We start from the raw sequence: 24339 nt of genomic DNA, 5'->3' as shown, positions 1-24339 counted from the left end.
AACCTTCTTAGTCCTGTGGTTAGGGACTTCCCAGTCTCCAATGCAAAACAGTTTGATACCAAAATGCCCTAGAATGAACGGAAATAGTAAGTTCTCAGAGTGAGATTTAGATGCCATTTTTGAACATGCAATGTACGACCAAGTATGTGAGAATATGTAGTAACACAGAGCACATGTAATTGCCAACCTCTCCCCGTCAAGCCTAGACTTAATCCCTTAGCACCCACCCTTACAGAAGACAACGTAATGTTGCTACTCCTATTGTTCCAAGAGGCAGATTTAAGACTTACTCTCCTGATCTCAACCAAGCTTTAAAAAGCTCTTTCCCTTGTGTGATCAACCTTGGTTACATTCATTTCATCATAGCATTTCAGTAACAATATTAAGTCATGTCAAGTACAAAGTCTCAAAAAAATCAATTATGGTTGTGGTTTGTCCTGGGGCCCATTTCCCCTCCATGAAACTATAAAACCTAGAAAACAAGTTATTTGTTTTGAATATAAGGGACAGGCATAAGAAAAACATTCCTATTTACAAAGGAAGAACCTGGAAGGAAAACAGAGGTCATGTTTCCCAAACAATTCTGAAACCCTGTAGGACATATTAGATTTCAAGGTCTATAAAACAAGTCTATAATCTATAAAGTGATATTTTTTTCCTCCAGGCCTAGTGAATCACCACTTCCAAGTGCTTGCACAGTAGTCACTCTCTCTGAACACTGGAGTGAAGGCTCCACCCTCTCCAAACATCAGGATGGTGGCCAGGTTGTCTGCAATTCCTGGTGCACAGGCCCCATCTTCTCAGATCACTGGGGTGATGACCAGACTCTTCACAATTCCGAGGGCACAGGCCCCACTCTCTCTGAGGACTGTGTGGTAACACTCTTTCTGAACAAAGGGCCAGAGGCCAGTTCTCTTCAAGTGCAGGGGTAGACTCACCTTCTCTACACACTTGGGTGGGCCCACTCTCTTGGCCCAAGATTTCTTCAGCCCAGACCTCAGCTTCCATTGTTCTACCCTTGTGATTTTTCCTTCAATCTGCCCCTACTCTGTCCCTCTTAGTCTAGCAGGAAGCAGTTCTACTCATACAGATTACATGTGCAAAAAACTTGGTTTTGCACATGTACAAAGGAATTAAACCATGAGGCCAAAGAACATTACACAAACCTTTCTTGGATAACTGCATTTCCATTCCTAACTTGCACTGAAATGGCCTACCTGATCCAAGTTCAGTTAAACCTTAACCTGAAACACTATTCTCTGGGGACTTGTTTTCTTGAAGCTCAGAATTTTCTAAACCATCCCTTTCTGGTTTCTTTTTGCCCAGGAGTTCAGTTCTCAGCTCATACTCTTCCTCTCAAATTTTACTCTAAGCTATAAGGAGAAACCAGGCTGCCCTTTCCATACTTAGCTTAGAAATCTTCTCAGATAAATATCCAAGCTCATCGCTCTCAAATTCTGCTTTCCATTGGACACTGGAACACAATTTCACCAAGTGCTCTGCCATTTTAAAACAAGTACTGCTTTTCCTCGTTTCCAATAAAACATTCATCATTTTCTTCTAAGGCGTCATCAGAAGGTGCTAATCACCTTTAGCATTCTTATTTCTAGTAATTAGTCTCTTCAAAGCCACCTAGGCCTTTCCTTCAAGCATCTCACAATCCTTCCAGCCTTTACCCATTCCCCAGTTCCAAAGCCATTTCCACATTTTTGGTATTTGCGATAGCAGCACCCCAATATCCTGGTATCAAAATTTGTTTTAGTTTCGTAGGCTGCTCAAAAAAATACCATGAAATGGTTTGGCTTAAACAATGAGAATTTATTTGTTCACAGCCGTGAAGCTAGGAAATGTTCAAATCAAGGCAATTCCAAAGACTATGGCTTTCTGGAGCTGGTTACCAGTGATCATTCGCTCCTCTGTCACATAGCAAGGCACATGATGGTATCTCTTGGTCTCTTCCTTTTTAAACAGGGTCCCTTTGAGCTTCTTACTTCTTGTAGCTTTCTCTTTGTGGCATCCTCTTATAAATGACTCTACTAATAGGAGTAAGGCCTATCCTGGTTGACATGGACTACACCTTAACTGAATATCTTTATCAGATATTCCTATGTACAATGGGTTCAAACCCAGAGGGGTGGATTAAGTCTAAGAACATATGTCTAGAGCACATACAGTTCCAAACCACCATACACCTATACCCTTAACTGAGCATGATTAATACTGGTCCAGAGGCCCTCTTATTATTTATTTTATTATTATTATTATTATTTTGAATGGACAGGCACTGAGAATCGAACCCAGGTCTCTGGCATGGCAGGCGAGAATTCTACCTGCTGAGCCACCATGGCCCGCCCCCTCTGCTTTATTTTTTATTTGTTTTTTAGAGAACTAACTTGTCTCGTGCCAGGATGGGAAAAGATGAATGGAGATCTAACTGCTTATTGAACATGCTTAAAAACTTTCCTTCTGTTTGCAACTTCATCTTTACTCCTATTTCCAAAAACATCTAGTGCAATCAACTATGAAGACTTTTGACATCTGTACAATGAATTGGGGGCTTGTCATCTGCCTCTATGTCCAACTTAGGGTTTCATTTCAGTGAGGTTATAAGGAGGAGTAGATATAAATGAATGATTCAGTGGCCCTTTTAAAACAGATGAGTATTTGAAAAAAATAAAATTAAATGTTTTATTTTGAAATAATTTTATATTAATAGAAAAACTGGGAAGACAGTGCAAAAGTTACCATACATCTTTCATTTACTTCTCCTAACGGTAACATCTTACATAATGATGGTTAATTTAACAAAGCTAAGAAATTTACACCACATAATACTTTGAAATAAACTAGATTCTATTTGTTTCATCAGTTTTTACTCTCTTTTTTCTGTTCCAGGATCTATCCAGGTATAGCACTCCATTTACACATCTGTGACAGTTGTTCAATCTTTCCTTGTTTATCATGACCTTGACACTTCTGAAGGGTACTTGTAGGTATTTCATAGATACTTGGTTCTATTTATTTTCTCATGATTAGGCTAGAGTATGGATTTTAGGAAAGAATGCCACAGAGATGAAGCTTGCTTATCATTTGTATCACAGTGGTAGCACATGGCATCAACATGACATCAATGATCCCTTGGTTAGGGTAGAATCTGTTAGATTTCAGTAGTGAAAAGTTGTCATTTCTCACTTTCTATAATCTATTCATCAGAAACGATCCACTAAGTCTAGTCAAAGCTTAAAAGGAGATGAATTAAGCTCGATCTACTAAACTGTGAAACAGCTACTTTGATTTTTTGTATTTATGTTTTTAAAGTGATAGATTCAGTTCCTCCATAGCTATACTATGTACATAACTGTACAACATTCCTAAACCTTGACCTAGTTCTGGATTTATATTTTTCTAGGTAACTTATTTCATTTAAATTTTCAAATTTATTGGTATTAATCAATTCATATTGCATCATCTTTAAAATTTTTATAGCATGTAGGTGAGGTAACTTCATTCATGATAATATTCACTAATAATTTCTATTTTTTCCATCAATCCTGTCAGATATATGCAAATTTTGTCTTTTAAAAAATATCATAACCTTTATTATTTCTTTCCTTATTTTCTTTGTATTATTCTGGTATTTTTCTTACTCTATGAATAAACTGGAAGTGCTAGCCCATCATTTCCAGCCTTTTCTATATTCTTAGATAAGTGTTGAGGGCTATAATTTTCTTCAAAGTACCACTTTATACCCTTCTCACATTTTTTTTTTTTTTGGCACATGCAGGCTCCCGGAATCGAACCCGGGTCTCTGGGAATCGAACCTAGGTCTCTGGGATGACAGGCGAGAATTCTAACACTGAGCTACCCTTGTACCACCCATTCTCACACTTTTTTTTTAAAAGTAAAAACAACTATATTATTAAAGCTACACTTTTTTTGTGCTTGTTTTTTAATAAAAAATTTATACATAGTAAAATGCACAAATCTCAACTGTACAGAGCAGTGAATATTTGCATACATATACAGTCATGCAACCACTACCTAGATCAAAAAAAAAGAATGTTTATATATCACACAAAGTTCCCTCTTGCTCCTCCCCATCACAGAGATCATCCTTATTCTGAATTCTATAACCATAGATTATTTTTAGCTCTCTTGAATCTGAATTCTATCACCATATATTATTTTTGACTCTCTTGAATGTATATAAACTAAATGATTTAGTAAGTATTTTTTTTTGTGGCTGATTTGTTCAACATAATATTTTCCATATTCATTCATATTGTAGAGTGTATCATAAGTTTGCTTTTATAAATTTGTTTTAGTATTCCATTGTATGAATATAATGTAATTTATTCACCCACTCTTCTATGGACAAAAATTTAGAATGTTTTCACTTGGGCCTATATGAGTAAAGCACCTTTTATTCATTTCTTTTCACATCTTTCAGTGGACATAAGCACTAATTTCTGTTGAGTATTTTTTTTTTTTTTTTTTTTTTTTTTTTTAAAGGAAAGACAGAGAGAAGGAAGGAAGGATAGAAGGAAGGAAGGAAGGAAGAAAGGGAAACATTTTTAAACATTTTCTTGTTTTATTGTATTCTGTTTCTCCGTTTTTGTTACATGGGCTGGGGCCGGGGATCGAACCGAGGTCCTCCGGCATAGCAGGCAAGCACTTTGCCCGCTGAGCCACCGCGGCCCGCCTCTGTTGAGTATTTAACAGTCAAATTGGTAGGTATCAGGATATATATATAAATTGAACTTTAAAAGATACTACCACAGAGTTTTCTAAATGAGGTATTTGAATTTACAATTCCAACAGGTATGTGTGAGAAATCCAGTTGCTGTACATCACCAATACCTTTCAAACTTAGCCTTTCAGGCAGGGGTATTTTGTAACTAATTGTGGTTTTGATATGCATTCCCTGATAATGATATGAACACCTTTTCACGTTTACTAGTGATTTTCACATGTGGTTTTTATAAAGTGCCTGTTTAAGTCTTACACTTTTTAAAAAATTGAGCTATATGTTTTAACTTAATGAGTGATAGAAGCATTCTGGATACAAATCCTATTAAATAATATATATTACAAAAATCTCCCAGTCTATGGCTTGCTTTTGCCTTCTGTTAAAGGAGCCTTCTGATGAGAGTACAAAGAATCCTTGCTCATGAAGATATTTCTTAGAAGTTTGACTGTTTTACCTTTTGATTTTAGGTGTACTTTATTTTGATTTAAAGGATTCAAGTTTCTCTCCTTTAAGTATTTTTTCCCCAGTATGCACAGCCAATTGACTGAGGACCATTTCTTGAAAAGACCACCCTTTCCCCACTACCTTGTAATGGAAAATTGTCTTACATCAAAAGAGTATGTATATGTAAGTTTATTTGTTAATTCCATTGTTCTAGTTGTCTATACTTGTGCAAACTACCACACTCAAACTGTAGCTTTATATTGTTTTTGACTTTTTTTCTGGTCTCTATTGTATCAATAAACTTTTATTTCTTTGCTTTTTTAACAGCTTTATTGAGATGTAATTTATATACCATACAATTCATACAACTAAAGTGTACAATTCAATGGCTTTTTTTTGCGTGGGCAGGCATGGGGAATTGAACCCGGGTCTCTGGCATGGCAGGCAGAAACTCTGCCACTGAGCCACCGTTGCACAGCAGATCAGTAGTTTTAAATAGAGTCACAAATACGTCTGTTTTCGTTTGCTAGCTGCTGGAATGTAACACACCAGAGACACATTGGCTTTTAATAAAAGGGGATTTATTGTGTTAGTTCTTCAGAGGAAAGGCAGCTAACTTTCATCTGAGGTTCTTTCTTACGTGGGAAGGCTCAGGGTAATCTCTGCTGGCCTTCTCTCCAGGCCTCTGGGTTCCAACAACTTTCCCCAGGGAGATTCCTTTCTGCATCTCCAAAGGCCTGGGCTGAGCTGAGAGTGCTGAGATGAGGTATGCCAAGCTGCTTGGGCTGTGCTACATTGCACTCTCTCATTTAAGCACCAGCCAATTAAGTCAAACGTCATTCACTGCAGCAGGCACGCCTCTTAGCCAACTGCAGAGGTTCATGTACCATTGGCTCATGTCCACAGCAACAGAACTAGGTGCCTTCAGCTGGCCAAGTTGACAACTGAATGTAACTACCACAATGTGCAACAACACCACACTCAATTTTAGAATATTTTCACCTGAAAAACAAACCGTACCCTTTAGCGATCAATCCTCACTTCTCCCCCAGCCCTAAGTACCCCTAAACTGCTTTCTATCTTGTAGATGTCCTCTGCTCTGGACATTTCATATGAACAGATTTAATACATGTATACTTTTTTTTTTGATTTTCCTTTTTTTTTAACTTTTTCTATTAATTAAAAAAAATTAACACAAAACATTTAGAAATCATTCCATTCTACATATATAATCAGTAATTCTTAATATCATCACATAGCTGTATTTCATCATTTCTTAGTACATTTGCATCGATTTAGAAAAAGAAATAAAAAGATAACAGAAAAAGAAATAAAATGATAATAGAGAAAAAAAAACTATACGTACCATACCCCTTACCCCTCGCTTTCATTTACCACTATTTCAAACTGAATTTATTTTAACATTTGTTCCCCCTATTATTTATTTTTATTCCATATGTTCTACTCTTCTGTTGATATAGTTGCTAAAACGAGCATCAGACATAAGGTTTTCACATTCACAGAGTCTCATTGTGAAAGCTATATCATTGTTCAATCACCATCAAGAAACTTGGCTACTGGAACACAGCACTACATTTTCAGGCAATTCCCTCCAGCCTCTCCACTACATCTTGAACAACAAGGTGATATCTACTTAATGCGTAAGAATAACTTCCAGGATAACCTCTCGATTCTGGAATCTCTCAGCCATTGACACTTTGTCTCATTTTACTCTTCCCCCTTTTGGTTGAGAAGGTTCTCTCAGTCTCTTGATGTTAATTCTCAGCTCATTCTAGGGTTTTTCTCAGTCCTTTGATGCTGAGTCTCAGCTCATTCCAGGATCTTTGTCCCATGTTGCCAGGAAGGTCCACACCCCTGGGAGTCATGTCCCACACAGAGAGGGGGAGGATGGTGAGACTGCTCATCATATTGGCTAGAGAGAGAGGCCACATCTGAGCAACAAAAGAGGCTCTCTTGGGGGTGACTCTTAGGCTTAAATTTTAAGTAGACTTGACCTATCTTTTGTGAGATTAAGTTTCATGTGAAAAAACCCGAAGACTGGGGGCTCAGCCTATAGCTTTGGTTGTCCACACTGCTTGTGAGAATATCAAGAATTCAACTTGGAGAAGTTGAATTTTTCCCCACTCTCACCTTTCCCCGAAGGGGGCTTGCAAATACTTTTCCAGTCACTGATCAAATCATTCTGGGATTCATCGGGGGATCACTCTGGACAAACCAACAAAATCTCATGTCCTAACTGAGATTCCAAGTACTTATGACATTTAATCAGACTGTCTACATGAGTTATATTAGGAAATGCTCTAGTCAAAATCTAAATTTTGTAACAAATAAACATTTTTTGCTTTAGTCTCACACACAATGTGACATTTTAAAGTATTAGTTATCATCTATTTTCAGTACCCTGCAACAATGACAATCCTTTGTTCTTCCTCATGCAAAAACATTTTTAAAATTTGTACATTGTACATTTCACTATTATACACACTAGGCATTCCTAGATTATACCATCTCGATCTTTAACATCTATCTTTCTTTCTGATTTCATTTATGTCCCCAGCCCTCCTCCCTCTATCATTCTCACATGCAGTTTCATTCAGTGTTTTAACATAATTACATTACAGTTAGGTGGTATTGTGCTGTCCATTTCTGAGTTTTTGTATCCAGTCCTGTTGTACAGTCCGTATCCCTTCAGCTCCAATTACCCACTATCTTACCCTATTTCTATCTCCTTATGGTCTCTGTTACCAACGACATATTCCAAGTTTATTCACTAATGTCAGTTCATATCAGTGAGACCATACAGTATTTGTCCTTTAGTTTTGGGCTAGTCTCACTCAGCATAATGTTCTCTAGGTCCATCCATGTTGTTACATACTTCATGAGTTTATTCTGTCTTAGAGCTGCATAATATTCCAGCATATGTATATACGACATTTTGTTTAGCTACTCCTCTGTTGATGGACATTTTGACTGTTTCCATCTCCTTGCAATTGTAAATAATGCTGCTATAAACACTGGTGTGCAAATGTCCGTTTGTGTCTTTGCCCGTAAGTCCTTTGAGTAGATACCTAGCAATGGTATTGCTGGGTCATATGGCAATTCTATATTCAGCTTTTTGAGGAACCGCTAAACCACCTTCCACAATGGTTGCACCATTTGACATTCCCACCAACAGTGGATAAGTGTGCCTCTTTCTCCACATCCTCTCCAGCACTTGTCATTTTCTGTTTTGGTGATAATGGCCATTCTGCTGGATGTGAGATGATATCTCATTGTGGTTTTGATTTGCATTTCTCTGATGGCCAGGGACATTGAGCATCTCTTCATGTGCCTTTTGGCCATTTGTATTTCCTCTTCTGAGAAGTGTCTGTTCAAGTTTTTTCCCATTTTGTAATTAGATTGGCTGTCTTTTTGTTGTTGAGTTGACAATCTCATTATATATCTGGATACTAGACCTTTATCTGATATGTCGTTTCCAAATATTGTCTCCCATTGTGTAGGCTGTCTTTTTACTTTCTTGATGAAGTTCTTTGATGCACAAAAGTGTTTAATTTTGAGGAGCTCCCATTTATTTCTTTCTTTCTTCAGTGCTCTTGCTTTAGGTGTAAGGTCCATAAAACCACCTCCAATTATAAGATTCATAAGATATCTCCCTACATTTTCCTCTAAATGTGTTATGATCTTAGACATAATATTTAGATCTTTGATCCATTTTGAGTTAACTTTTGTATAGGGTGTGAGACACGGGTCCTCTTTCATTCTTTTGCATATGGATATCCAGTTCTCTAGGCACCATTCATTGAAGAGACTGTTCTGTCCCAGGTGAGTTGGCTTGACTGCCTTATCAAAGATCAAATGTCCATAGATGAGAGGGTCTATATCTGAGCACTCTATTCGATTCCATTGGTCGATATATCTATCTTTAAGCCAATACCATGCTGTTTTGACCACTGTGGCTTCATAATATGCCTTAAAGTCAGGCAGCATGAGACCTCCAGCTTCGTTTTTTTTCCTCAAGATACTTTTAGCGATTTGGGGCACCCTGCCCTTCCAGATAAATTTGCTTATTGGTTTTTCTATTTCTGAAAAGTAAGTTGTTGGGATTTTGATTGGTATTGCGTTGAATCTGTAAATCAATTTAGGTAGAATTGACATTTTAACTATATTTAGTCTTCCAATCCATGAACATGGTATGCCCTTCCATCTGTTTAGGTCTTCTGTGATTTCTTTTAATAGTTTCTTGTAGTTTTCTTTGTATAGGTCTTTTGTCTCTTTAGTTAAATTTATTCCTAAGTATTTTATTCTTTTAGTTGCAATTGTAAATGGAATTCATTTCTTGATATCCCCCTCAGGTTGTTCATTGCTAGTGTTATAGAAACACTACAGATTTTTGAATGTTGATCTCGAAACCTGCCACTTTGCTGTACTCGTTTATTAGCTCTAGTAGTTTTGCTGTGGATTTTTCAGGGTTTTCAACGTATAGTATCATATCATCTGCAAACAGTGATAGTTTTACTTCTTCCTTTCCAATTTTGATGCCTTGTGTTTCTTTTTCTTGTCTAATTGCTCTGGCTAGAACTTCCAACACAATGTTGAATAACAGTGCTGATAGTGGACATCCCTGTCTTGTTCCTGATCTTAGGGGGAAAGTTTTCAATTTTTCCCCATTGAGGATGATATTAGCTGTGGGTTTTTCAGATATTCCCTCTATCATTTTAAGGAAGTTCCCTTGTATTCCTATCTTTTGAAGTGTTTTCAACAGGAAAGGATGTTGAATCTTGTCAAATGCCTTCTCTGCATCAATTGAGATGATCATATGATTTTTCTGCTTTGATTTGTTGATATGGTGTATTACATTAATTGATTTTCTTATGTTGAACCATCCTTGCATACCTGGGATGAATCCTACTTGGTCATGATGTATAATTCTTTTAATGTGTTGCTGGATTCGATTTGCTAGAATTTTGTTGAGGATTTTTGCATCTATATTCATTAGAGATATTGGTCTGTAGTTTTCTTTTTTTGTAATATCTTTGCCTGATTTTGGTATGAGGGTGATGTTGGCTTCACAGAATAAATTAGGTAGCTTTCCCTCCACTTCAATTTTTTGAAGAGTTTGAGCAGTGTTGTTACTAATTCTTTCTGGAATGTTTGGTAGAATTCACATGTGAAGCCGTCTGGTCCTGGACTTTTCTTTTTAGGAAGCTTTTGAATGACTGATTCAATTTCTTTACTTGTGATTGGTTTGTTGAGGTCATCTATTTCTTCCTGAGTCAAAGTTAGTTGTTCCTGCCTTTCTAGGAACTTGTCCATTTCATCTACATTGTTGTATTTATTAGCATAAAGTTGTTCATAGTATCCTGTTATTACCTCCTATATTTCTGTGAGGTCAGTGATTATGTCTCCTCTTCCATTTCTGATCTTATTTATTTGCGTCCTCTCTCTTATTCTTCTTGTCGATCTTGCTAAGGGCCCATCAATCTTATTGATTTTCTCATAGAACCATCTTCTGGTCTTACTGATTTTCTCTATTGTTTTCATGTTCTGAATTTCATTTATTTCTGCTCTAATCTTTGTTATTTCTTTCCTTTTGCTTGCTTTGGGGTTAATATGCTGTTCTTTCTTCAATTCTTCCAAGTGGACAGTTAATTCCCGAATTTTTGCCCTTTCTTCTTTTTTGATATAGGCATTTAGGGCAATAAATTTCCCTCTTAGCACTGCTTTTGCTGCGTCCCATAGGTTTTGATATGTTGTGTTTTCATTTTCATTCGCCTTGAGATATTTACTAATTTCTCTCATAATTTGTTCCTTGACCCACTGGTTGTTTAAGAGTGTGTTGTTGAGCCTCCACGTATTTGTGAATTTTCTGGCACTCTGCCTATTATTGATTTCCAACTTCATTCCTTTATGATCCGAGAAAGTGTTGTGTATGATTTCAATCTTTTTAAATTTGTTAAGACTTGCTTTGTGACCCAACATATGGATCATTGAGAATGATCCATGAGCACTTGAGAAAAAGGTGTATCCTGCTGTTGTGGGATGTAATGTCCTATAAATGTCTGTTAAGTCTAGCTCATTTATTGTAATATTCAAAATCTCTATTTCTTTATTGATCCTCTGTCTAGATATTCTGTCCATTGATGAGAATGGGGAATTGAAGTCTCCAACTATTATGGTAGATGTGTCTATTTTCTTTTCAGTATTTCCAGTGTATGCCTCATGTATTTTGGGGCATTCTGGTTCGGTGCATAAATATTTATGATTGTTATGTCTTCTTGTTGAATTGTTCCTTTTATTAGTAGATAGTATCCTTCTTTGTCTCTTTTAACTGTTTTACATTTGAAGTCTAATTTGTTGGATATTAGTATAGCTACTCCTGCTCTTTTCTGGTTGTTATTTGCATGAAATATCTTTTCCCAACCTTTCACTTTCAACCTATGTTTATCTTTGGGTTTAAGATGTGTTTCCTGTAGACAGCATATAGAAGAATCCTGTGTTTTAATCCATTCTGCCAGTCTATGTCTTTTGATTGGGGAGTTCAGTCCATTAACATTTAATGTTATTACTGTTTGGGTAGTACTTTCCTCTACCATTTTTCCTTTTGTATTTTATATATCATGTCTAATTTTCCTTCTTTCTACACTCTTCTCCACACCTCTCTCTTCTGTCTTTTCGTCATGGTCTCTAGTGCTCCCTTTAGTATTTCTTGCAGAGCTGGTCTCTCGGTCACAAATTCTCTCAGTGACTTTTTGTCTGAAAATATTTTAATTTCTCCCACAGTTTTGAAGGACAATTTTGCTGGATATAGAATTCTTGGTTGGCAGTTTTTCTCTTTTAGTAACTTAAATATATCATCCCACTGTCTTCTCGCCTCCATGGTTTCTGCTGAGAAATCTACACATAGTCTTATTTGGTTTCCCTTGTATGTGATGGATTGTTTTTCTCTTGCTGCTTTCAAGATCCTCTCTTTCTCTTTGACCTCTGACATTCTAACTAGTAAGTGTCTTGGAGAACGTCTATTTGGATTTATTCTCTATGGGGTATGCTGCACTTCTTGGATCTGTAATTTTAGGTCTTTCATAAGAGTTGGGAAATTTTCAGTTATAATTTCTTCCATTAGTTTTTCTCCTCCTTTTCCCTTCTCTTCTCTTTCCAGGACACCCACAACATGCATATTTGTGCCCTTCATATTATCATTCAATTCCCTGAGCCCCTGCTCATATTTTTCCATTCTTTTCCCTATAGTTTCTGTTTCTTTTTGGATTTCAGATGTTCCATCCTCCAGTTCACTAATTCTAACCTCTGTCTCTTAAAATCTACCATTGTAGGGTTCCATTGTTTTTTTATCTCTTCTACTGTATCTTTCATTCCCATAAGTTCTGTGATTTGTTTTTTCAGACTTTCTATTTCTTCTTTTTGTTCATTCCTTGCCTTCTTCATGTCCTCCCTCAATTTATTGATTTTGTTTTTGAAGAAGCTTTCCAGTTCTGTTCGTATATTCAGAATTAGTTGTTTCAGCTCCTGTATCTCATTTGAACTATTGGTTTGTTCCTTTGACTGGGCCATATCTTCAATTTTCCTGGTGTGATTTGTTATTTTTTGCTGGCGTCTGGACATTTAATTACCTTAATTAGTTTATTCTGGAGATTGCTTTCACTTATCTTACCTAGGGTTTTCTTGCTAGATGAGTTTGTTGTCTATCTGTTCATTGACCTTCAGTTCAGCTTTTTCTGGGCCTCTAGCTTAATTTTTGTTTAACAGAGGGTAATTTTTCAGTTCTTGTTTTCCTGTTTCTTGTCCTGCTTTTAAGGTGCCTTTTCCCTCCCCACCCTTAGGAGGGTCTACATAGGTATTACAGACTTCGCTGGGTTTTCCCGGACTAAGCTGGCCTCCTTTTGGGGGGAAGGAATCACCTGCGTCAGTTTTCCCTGAGTGTGAGACCCAGCAGGTTGAAAGACTTTCCTATGAAGTCTCTGGGCTCTGTTTTTCTTATCCTGCCCAGTATGTGGCGCTTTTCTGTCTGCGGGTCCCACCAGCAAAAGATGTTGTGGCTCCTTTAACTTTGGAAGGCTCTCCCTGCTGGGGGCGTGATGTAGACAGAGGAAAGGTTGTAAGCTGGTTTTAATGGCTTCAAATTGTGAAGCCCTGGGGTCTGAATTCCTTGAGAGAGGAATTCCACCTGAGTTGTGTTTCACCCCTCCCATGGGGAAGGTTCAGGTGGGAGACAGCCCTGAAAGCAGCCTGTTTCTGCGTATGCTTGGGGCAGTTGCAGCGTGTGTAATCCCACCGCTGAATCCAGAGGCAGCCAAGCCTCCACAGATACAGCCACAGAAGGCTCCGTTTCATCTCCTTTCCTCTTTTTCGGTTAGCCCAACTAGGCGACATCCGCCTTGACCAGTTTCGCCTAAGCTGGGGGCCTAATTTTAGTAGTCAGAATTTGTTTATTAATGCCACTATTGGTGTTTGGTTGGACTTAGTCCCTGCTACTGTTAGAGACTCTTTCCTTTCCCTCCAGGAAGCCGCCTGTGTGGGAGGGGCGCCGGGGTTTGAAAACTGCACGCGGCTTGGGGAACTCACTGTTCCGGAGACTCGCAGCCGGTCCAGCTGGTCCAGACTGGGGTACGCTGTGTGTCCGGTCACTGTCGTGGCTCCGGGAGCTGTTCTTTACTGTTTCTGGTTATTTAGTAGTTGCTCTGGAGGACGAACTAACACGCGTGCACATTACTAAGCCGCCATCTTGGCCCCCCATCAAAAGTTTACTTTTGATACTGCTTCTTTCCCTTAGCATGTTTTCAAGGTTCATCCAAGTCGTAGCTATGGTCACTTCTTTTTGCGGCTGACTAATTCATCATATGGAAACTGCATATTGTTTACCCATTTGTTGGGTGATGGATTGACATCTGGATTGTTTTCAACTTTTGATCAATAATAAATAATGATGCTATAGACTTTTTTTTCAAAATAAGTAATGGTTTGATGCAATATTTAAAAAAAATTAAATCAGCAAATGACAGCCTGTGCTCACTACCGTTTTTTAAATTTTTTATTAGAGAAGCAGGTTTACAGAACAATCATGCATAAAACACAGGATTTATTCATAAGTTTTTACACAGAAATACATTTTAATTTCTCTTGGGTAAATATGTAGGCATGGAATTTTGGGGTCATATAACTCCTCATTTAATCATTTAGGACTGTTTGTCAAAGAAACTGCATCATCTGACATTCCCAATATTAGTTGTATGACGGTTCCAATTTCTCTATATTCTCAACACTTGCTATTATGTGACTTTTTGATTCTACCCATTGTAGTGGGTATGAAGTGGTATTTATTATAGTTTTGATTTTCATTTCCCTGATGACTGATGATTTACTGGTCATTTGTACTTTTGCAGAAATATCTATCCATATCCTTTGCTCATTTTTATTACTGGCTTATAAGAGTTCTTTATATAAGATTCTGCATACAAGTCCCTCATTGTGTATAAAGTATTTTTTTTTTAACCTATCCTTGGGTTGTCAACTCACCTTCTTGATGGAGTCCTTGAAATACAAATACTTTTTACTTTTGATGAAGCTCAATTTATCTATTATTTATTTTGCTGCTTAAGGTTTTGGGTGTCATAGCTAAGAATACTTTGCCAAATCTTAGATTATGAAGATTTATTTCTGTTTTCTTCTAAGAGTTTTATGGTTTGGGCTTTTTAATTTAGGTCTCTGATCCATTTTGAGTTAATATTTGTATATGGTGTGAGGTAGAGGTCCTCCTTCATTCTTTTGCAAATGGATATGCAGTTTTCTCAGCACCATTTGTGGAAGAGACTATTCTTTAGCCACTAAGTGGATTTGGTACCTTGTCAAAAAGCAATTGGCCATAGATTGAAGGTTTATTTGTGGGCTCTTAATTCTATTCCATTGCTCTATCTGTTTCTCCTTATGGCACAACTACATGGTCTTGATTACTGTTGCTTTTTAATAAGTTTTGAAATCAGTGAGTCCTCCTAGTTTTTCTTATTTTCAAGTTTATTTTTGGCTTTTCTGAGTCTCTTGCAATTCTAGATGAACTATTGAATCACCTTGCCAGTTTCTACAAAGAAGTAAGCTGAATTCTTATCGGGATTATGTTGAATCTGTAGATCAATTTGGGGAGTATTGTTATGTTAACAATATTAAATTTTCCAATAATTGAACATGACCTGTTTTTTCCCTCCTCAGTTACTTAGGTCTTCTTTCATGTCTTTCAACAATGACGTTTTCAGAGTATAAGTTCAGCACTTCTTTTGGTGAATGTATGCTTATTTTATTGTTTTTGTTGCTAATGCAAATGGAATTTTTAAATAAACTTTTTGGATTGTTCATTGTAAGTATATACAAATAACAAATACAACTGACTTATGTAAAATGATCTTGTATCCTGCAACTGTGCTGAATTTAGCTTTACTCCTTAGGGTTTTCCCATATACTGGATAATGTCATCTGTGAACAGAGAATTTTACTTCTTCCTTTCCCATCTAAATGTTTGTCTTTTCCTTGCCTAATTGCCCTAGCTAGAACTTTCAGTATAATGTTGAACAACAATGGAGGGAACAGACTTCCTTGTTTTCTTCCTGATTTAGGAGTAAAACATCTAATCTTTCACATGAAGTATTACATTAGCTGTGGGTTTTTCATGGATGATATTTATCAGTTTGATGGAGTTCCCCCTCTTTTCCTAAATGGTGTTAGAGCTTACCAAATGTTTTAACTACATCTATTGAGATGATCATGAGACTTTTACTTACTGGGATGATTACATTAATTGATTTCGTGATATTAAAACCACTTTTGATATACAATTCTTTTTACATGTTGCTAGATTCAATTTGTTAGTGCTTTGTTGGGATTTGTACATTTATATTAAAAAGAGGTACAGCTCTACAGTTTTATTGTGATGTCTTTTCTGGTTTTGGACTAGGGTAATAACAGCGCCATAAGATGAACAGGAGATTGTTTTCTATTTTTTGGATGAGTTTGTGAGGAATTTGTATTCTTCTATTATATTGGGTAGAATTCAGCAGTGAAGCCATCTGGGACAGGGTATTTTTCTTTCTGGGTAGTTTCTTTATTTTTGTTTGTGTTTTTATGAGAAGTGGTAGGTTGATAGAAAAATCCTGCATAAAACAGAGTTCCCATATACTGCCTGTTATTAACATTTTGCTTTAGTGTGGTACCTTTGCTAAAACTGATGAAAAGCACATTTTTATGACCATACTATTAACTACGGTCCATGGTTCACTTTAGGGTTCACTGTGTTATATATATTGCTGTTTTTTTGTTAATGTTTTAAAACCTGTATTCTAGTAACATATATGCAACCTAAAATTTCACCTTTTAACCACATTTGAATATACAATTCATTGCTCTTAATTAAGTTTACAATGTTTTGCAACCATCACAACCATCCATTACCAAAACTTTTCCATCATCCCAAATGTAAACTCTGTACAATTTAAGCATTAACTCATTTGGGGAGGTTTATTCAGATGATGTGTTCCTTCTTGAGTTAGTTTCAGTAGTTTGTGACTTTCTAGGAATTTGTCCAATTCATCTAAGTTATACCTAATGCACTGGTGTACAACTGTTCATTATGTTCCTTTATAATCCTTTTATTTCTGTATGACTGATAGAAATGTTCCCTCCTCTCTTGTTCCTGATGATAGTATTTTGAGTCTTCTGTTTTTCTTCATCAATCTAGATAAAGATTTGTCAATATTGATCTTTTTAAATGACCAATTTTTACTTTCCTAATTTTCTTATTTTTTTTTCATATTCTCTATTTTACTCTTTTCTGCTCTGATCTATATTCTAGTGTTTGTTCTAGAGTTTACCACATACAGTTTAACTTACCAGAATCAACTTTGGATTTCTACTAGCTTAATTCCAGTGATATACAGAAATATTCTTCCCACATAGCTCTACTGTCTTTTCCCATTTCTGTGGCATTATTGTTATATTTATTAATATATATATATTACATTTATTAATGTTACAGACACTACAATATGTTGTTATAATTATTACTTTACCATCTGTAATAAATTATTACCCAATACAGCTTAACCCCAGCACTTCTTCTTTGTCCTGTTATTGGAAAAAACACTATTTAAGTATTATATTCGTATGTTACAAGTCCAACAATACATTATGTACACATATTTATTTTAACTATAATGTATCTGTGGATATCATTCCAATTTACCTACTTGTAGTTTGTAGAGCTTCCTGGGATTTGTAAATTTTGCTTTTTTAAATAAATTTGAACAGTTTTCAGCCATTATGTGAATATTTTTTTCTGTTCTGTTCTCCTTTTCTTCCCCTTTTGGAACTCTGTAGGGGTTCCCCTGTTTTTTCATTTTTGATATGTGAAATTTGTTTTCTCTTTTTTTTTTTTTGTCTTCTGAATTTTTGGTAATTTATTAATTTTATTAAATGTTCAAAAATAAACGCAAAACCCAAACCCAACTATTGTCTTTCTTGTTCTTTTATGTTGTTATATTTGCTTTCTATTTCAATTAAATCAACCCTCACTCTTCCTTGTACTTTTTTTGGGTTTAACTTGCTGTTTTTTTTTTTTTTCTGTATCTTTCTGAGATAAAACTTAAATCAGCAATTTTCAACTTTTTTCCCTGATATATGGATTCTTCATAAAGCTATGAGTGTCCCTTTAAGTACTGCTTTCACTACACTACACGTTTTATGATGTATTTTCATACAAAATGATTTCTATTTTGACAGATATGTTATTTAGAATATTGTTAAACTGTCAAACATTTGAGGATATTAGTAGTTATCTTCATATTATTGATGTCTAAGTTTAATTTTTCTATGAATGGAAAATATATTAATGATTTTAAGGCTCTGAATATATTGAGATTTTGCTTTATTGCCCAGAATATAGTTAATTTTGGTAAACAATCTATGCATTGTCTTAGTTGCTTCATGTAGCTTTCTATGTATGCCAATTAAGTCAAGTTGGTAATTGTGTTTTTCTAATCTGCTATATTATTACTGATTTTGTCTTACTTTATCAATAACTGATGTGATTATCTTAAAATCTCTGATCATTTTTTTAAAATTTTAGTTCTTTCAACTTTTGTTTTCTAAACAATTTTGAAATCTTACAATAAAGTACATAAGAATCTAGGATTTTATATCTAACTGTTGAATTGACATTTTATCATTAGCAAATCTTTAGTAATTCCTCTTACTTTAAAATGTACTTGTCTGATTGCTGTAGCTATGCTATTTTTTTTTTTAAGGTAATGTGATCTTTCTCCTAAAGAGGTTAAGTTTAATTTTGGCAGGCATGTAAAATGTGTCACCTTGCCATGCTGTAGTTTGGTTTTAGGATTCGTTGGGTTTGGTCTGTTTCGGTTTTACTCTTATTTCTATGATGTAGCTGTTACTCCAAGAACTGTTTGGGGTTCTCATATAAAAGTCCCTGATTTACAAAAGCCCTTCTATGATGGCATGACTTGACCTTTAATCACTGCTTCCTGGTAGAAGTCTCTGATCAGCTCTTTAACTCTTTTTCCTTGTAGATTCTCACCCTGCATATATATAGCTTAGGATTGACCAGTGATTTGGGGGAATTTGAACACAGGTTTTTGATATTCTGAAAATTTGCCTCTTGGCAACCCTGAACTCTGCCTTTTATATCACCAGCCCTATAAGACTAAAGTTCAAGTAAAAAACATTAATCATACATAACTACCAAATAGAAAATGGCTTTAGAGAAAAAGCCTGAATGCCGAGTTTCCCTTGAACATATTCCTTCCCTCAAGCACTGCAGCTCCTTCTATCTAAAGTTGTACATTATATATAAATAGGTTTGTATTGCATATATGCATATATAATTGCATATACATATAATGTATGATACATATTTATATTATATGATATATATGGCAAAATAAATATCTAAATGAATTTTAAAAGATTTTTATAGTACTTAATTCTGAAAGAGAATTTTCTGCAATTTTAAAAACGGTAGACAGATTTTTGCAATGTTGGTAATTGGATACAATCCTTTGGAGTATGAAATTGCCGTAGAAGAGACAGCAGAACTTATTCTCCAATATATACAATTTTCAGTCTCCTATGCAATCTATTCTTCACAACCATGGATAAAATGATGTGATTTTCCTGGATAGCCCTGATTTCATAGATTTATACCAAACAGAACTAAAATTTTTTCACCTACTTTGTCTGTCCCTCTTTCATTAAATAGAAAAAAAATATCCCATTATGATGCCCCTTCAAATATATGAAGAATGTTGTAGTATCTTCCCCTACTTTCTCTTCTTTGAGCTAAATACTCCAATTTCTTCAACAGTTTGTATGTGATAAGGTTTTCTGATTTGTCTTGATCAAAGAATCACCCAATATTTGCATGGAATATTATAGTTCCTAAAGCTGCTTCACAAATGTATGTTTTTAACCTTTTTTTTTTTTCAAACATATTTTTAAGGGCCTGGCCTCATAACAGTTCTGTAAAGCAGAAATTTTTAATCTTACTTTACAGATCTGGAAATAGAACCTCACACCTTTTAAAAACTTAGTAAAAAACATTTGTGTCACAAGCTAGGACTCAGCTCTAACTAACCCTGCTTCTTCCTTTGTACATTTATTTGGCAATCAGTTAAAACCTTTTTGATCACAAGTAACAAAATTCAGCACAAACGGAATTAAAAAGAAGCCTCAAGTACAAAACATAAAAGAACTAAGAATAAGCATCATTAGGTAACGTGATCAGGACAAAATTTTTCTCTCTTCAGTTCTTTTTTTTTTTTTTATTAATTAAAAAAAGAATTAACAAAACAATTAGAAATCAGTCCATTCTACATGTACAATCAGTAATTCTTAATAACATCACATAGTAGCATATTCATCATTTCTTAGTACATTTGCATCGATTTAGAAAAAGAAATAAAAAGACAACAGAATAAGAATTAAAACAATAATAGAAAGAAAAAAAAAACAAAAAACAAAAAACCTACACCTCACATGCAGCTTCATTCAGTGTTTTAACATAATTGCATTACAATTGGGTAGTATTGTGCTGTCCATTTCTGAGTTTTTATATCCAGTCCTGTTGTACAGTCTGTATCCCTTCAGCTCCAATTACTCCTTCTCTCTCTTTTTTTTTTAATTAATGGAAAAAAAGAAATTAACCCAACATTTAGAAATCATACCATTCTACATATACAATCAGTAATTCCTAACATCCTCACATAGATGCATGATCATCATTTCTTAGTACATTTGCATTGGTTTAGAAGAACTAGCAACATAACCGAAAAAGATAAAGAATGTTAATATAGAGAAAAAAATAAAAGTAATAATAGTAAAATCAAAACAAAACAAAACAAAACAAAACAAAAACCTATAGCTCAGATGCAGCTTCATTCAGTGTTTTAACATGATTACTTTACAATTAGGTATTATTGTGCTGTCCATTTTTGAGTTTTTGTATCTAGTCCTGTTACACCATCTGTATCCCTTCAACTCCAATTGCCCATTATCTTACCCTGTTTCTACCTCCTGCTGGACTCTGTTACCAATGACATATTCCAAATTTATTCTCGAATGTCTGTTCACATCAGTGGGACCATACAGTATTTGTCCTTTAGTTTTTGGTTAGACACACTCAGCATAATGTTCTCTAGGTCCATCCATGTTATTACATGCTTCATAAGTTTATCCTGTCTTAAAGCTGCACAGTATTCCATCGTATGTATATACCACAGTTTGTTTAGCCACTCGTCTGTTGATGGAGATTTCGGCTGTTTCCATCTCTTTGCAATTGTAAATAATGCTGCTATAAACATTGGTGTGCAAATGTCCGTTTGTGTCTTTGCCCTTAAGTCCTTTGAGTAGATACCCAGCAATGGTATTGCTGGGTCGTATGGCAATTCTATATTCAGCTTTTTGAGGAACCGCCAAACTGCCTTCCACAGTGGTTGCACCCTTTGACATTCCCACCAACAGTGGATAAGTGTGCCTCTTTCTCCACATCCTCTCCAGCACTTGTCATTTTCTGTTTTGTTGATAATGGCCATTCTGGTGGGTGTGAGATGATATCTCATTGTGGTTTTGATTTGCATTTCTCTAATGGCCAGGGACATTGAGCATCTCTTCATGTGCCTTTTGGCCATTTGTATTTCCTCTTCTGATAGGTGGCTGTTCAAGTCTTTTTCCCATTTTGTAATTGGGTTGGCTGTCTTTTTGTTGTTGAGATGAACAATCTCTTTATAAATTCTGGATACTAGACCTTTATCTGATATATCATTTCCAAATATTGTCTCCCATTGTGTAGGCTGTCTTTCTACTTTCTTGATGAAGTTCTTTGATGCACAAAAGTGTTTAATTTTGAGGAGCTCCCATTTATTTATTTCCTTCTTCAGTGTTCTTGCTTTAGGTTTAAGGTCCATAAAACCGCATCCAGTTGTAAGATCCATAAGATATCTCCCAACATTTTCCTCTAACAGTTTTATGGTCTTAGACCTAATGTTTAGATCTTTGATCCATTTTGAGTTAACTTTTGTATAGGGTGTGAGAGATGGGTCTTCTTTCCTTCTTTTGCATATGGATATCCAGTTCTCTAGGCACCATTTATTGAAGAGACTGTTCTGTCCCAGGTGAGTTGGCTTGACTGCCTTATCAAAGATCAAATGTCCATAGATGAGAGGGTCTATATCTGAGCACTCTATTCGATTCCATTGGTCGATATATCTATCTTTATGCCAATACCATGCTGTTTTGACCACTGTGGCTTCATAATATGCCTTAAAGTCAGGCAGTGCAAGACCTCCAGCTTCGTTTTTTTTCCTCAAGATGTTTTTAGCAATTCGGGGCACCCTGCCCTTCCAGATAAATTTGCTTATTGGTTTTTCTATTTCTGAAAAATAAGTTGTTGGGATTTTGATTGGTATTGCATTGAATCTGTAAATCAATTTAGGTAGGATTGACATCTTAACCATATTTAGTCTTCCAATCCATGAACACGGTATGCCCTTCCATCTATTTAGGTCTTCTGTGATTTCTTTTAACAGTTTTTTGTAGTTTTCTTTATTTAGGTTTTTTTGTCTCTTTAGTTAAATTTATTCCTAGGTATTTTATTCTTTTAGTTGCAATTGTAAATGGGATTCGTTTCTTGATTTCCTCCTCAGCTTGTTCATTACTAGTGTATAGAAATGCTACAGATTTTTGAATGTTGATCTTGTAACCTGCTACTTTGCTGTACTCATTTATTAGCTCTAGTAGTTTTGTTGTGGATTTTTCCAGGTTTTCGACGTATAGTATCATATCGTCTGCAAACAGTGATAGTTTTACTTCTTCCTTTCCAATTTTGATGCCTTGTATTTCTTTTTCTTGTCTAATTGCTCTGGCTAGAACCTCCAACACAATGTTGAATAACAGTGCTGATAGTGGACATCCCTGTCTTGTTTCTGATCTTAGGGGGAAAGTTTTCAATTTTTCCCCATTGAGGATGATATTAGCTGTGGGTTTTTCAGATATTCCCTCTATCATTTTAAGGAAGTTCCCTTGTATTCCTATCTTTTGAAGTGTTTTCAACAGGAAAGGATGTTGAATCTTGTCAAATGCCTTCTCTGCATCAATTGAGATGATCATGTGATTTTTCTGCTTTGATTTGCTGATATGGTGTATTACATTAATTGATTTTCTTATGTTGAACCATCCTTGCATACCTGGGATGAATCCTACTTGGTCATGATGTATAATTCTTTTAATGTGTTGTTGGATACGATTTGCTAGAATTTTATTGAGGATTTTTGCATCTGTATTCATTAGAGAGATTGGTCTGTAGTTTTCTTTTTTTGTAATATCTTTGCCTGATTTTGGTATGAGGGTGATGTTGGCTTCATAGAATGAATTCGGTAGTTTTCCCTCCAATTCGATTTTTTTGAAGAGTTTGAGGAGAATTGGTACTAATTCTTTCTGGAACGTTTGGTAGAATTCACATGTGAAGCCATCTGGTCCTGGACTTTTGTTTTTAGGAAGATTTTGAATGACTAATTCAATTTCTTTACTTGTGATTAGTTTGTTGAGGTCATCTATGTCTTCTTGAGTCAAGGTTGGTTGTTCATGTCTTTCCAGGAACCCGTCCATTTCATCTAAATTGTTGTATTTATTAACGTAAAGTTGTTCATAGTATCCTGTTATTACCTCCTTTATTTCTGTGAGGTCAGTAGTTACGTCTCCTCTTCCATTTCTGATCTTATTTATTTGCATCCTCTCTCTTCTTCCTTTTGTCAATCTTGATAAGGGCCCATCAATCTTATTGATTTTCTCATAGAACCAACTTCTGGTCTTATTGATTTTCTCTATTGTTTTCATGTTTTCAATTTCATTTATTTCTGCTCTGATCTTTGTTATTTCTTTCCTTTTGCTTGCTTTGGGATTCGTTTGCTGTTCTTTCTCCAGTTCTTCCAAGTGAACAGTTAATTCCTGCATTTTTGCCTTTTCTTCTTTTCTGATATAGGCATTTAGGGCAATAAATTTTCCTCTTAGCACCGCCTTTGCTGCATCCCATAAGTTTTGATATATTGTGTTTTCATTTTCATTCGCCTCGAGGTATTTACTAATTTCTCTTGCAATTTCTTCTTTGACCCACTCGTTGTTTAAGAGTGTGTTGTTGAGCCTCCACGTATTTGTGAATTTTCTGGCATTCCGCCTATTATTGATTTCCAACTTCATTCCTTTATGATCCAAGAAAGTGTTGTGTATGATTTCAATCTTTTTAAATTTGTTAAGACTTGCTTTGTGACCCAGCATATGGTCTATCTTTGAGAATGATTCATGAGCACTTGAGAAAAAGGTGTATCCTGCTGTTGTGGGATGTAATGTCCTATAAATGTCTGTTAAGTCTAGCTCATTTATAGTAATATTCAGATTCTCTATTTCTTTATTGATCCTCTGTCTAGATGTTCTGTCCATTGATGAGAACGTGGAATTGAAGTCTCCAACTATTATGGTATTTGTGTCTATTTCCCTTTTCAGTGTTTGCAGTGTATTCCTCACGTATTTTGGGGCATTCTGGTTCGGTGCGTAAATATTTATGA

At 35.5% G+C, this 24339-nt stretch overlaps 1 protein-coding gene across 13 annotated transcripts in view; it reads right to left on the bottom strand.

Moving 5' to 3' along the window:
• CCDC91 (coiled-coil domain containing 91) overlaps positions 1 to 24339 on the bottom strand; it is a 548164-nt gene that overhangs the window by 71883 nt on the left and 451942 nt on the right. Inside the window, exon 15 of one of the 13 annotated variants that reach the window (XM_077170420.1) lies at positions 12565 to 16945. The exons of the other annotated variants lie outside the window; for them this stretch is intronic. Within the exon in view, the coding sequence (XP_077026535.1) occupies positions 16850 to 16945 (96 nt within the window). The 3' untranslated portion in view covers positions 12565 to 16849. Of the gene's footprint in view, positions 1 to 12564; positions 16946 to 24339 lie in introns of those variants that run through there. 13 annotated transcript variants of the gene reach the window in all.

Source organism: Tamandua tetradactyla, chromosome 7 (assembly GCF_023851605.1).
Source record: "Tamandua tetradactyla isolate mTamTet1 chromosome 7, mTamTet1.pri, whole genome shotgun sequence".
Taxonomy (NCBI): domain Eukaryota; kingdom Metazoa; phylum Chordata; class Mammalia; order Pilosa; family Myrmecophagidae; genus Tamandua; species Tamandua tetradactyla.
The sequence above is the reverse complement of the archived record's forward strand: the minus strand, read 5'-3'. Positions and strand labels throughout refer to the sequence as shown.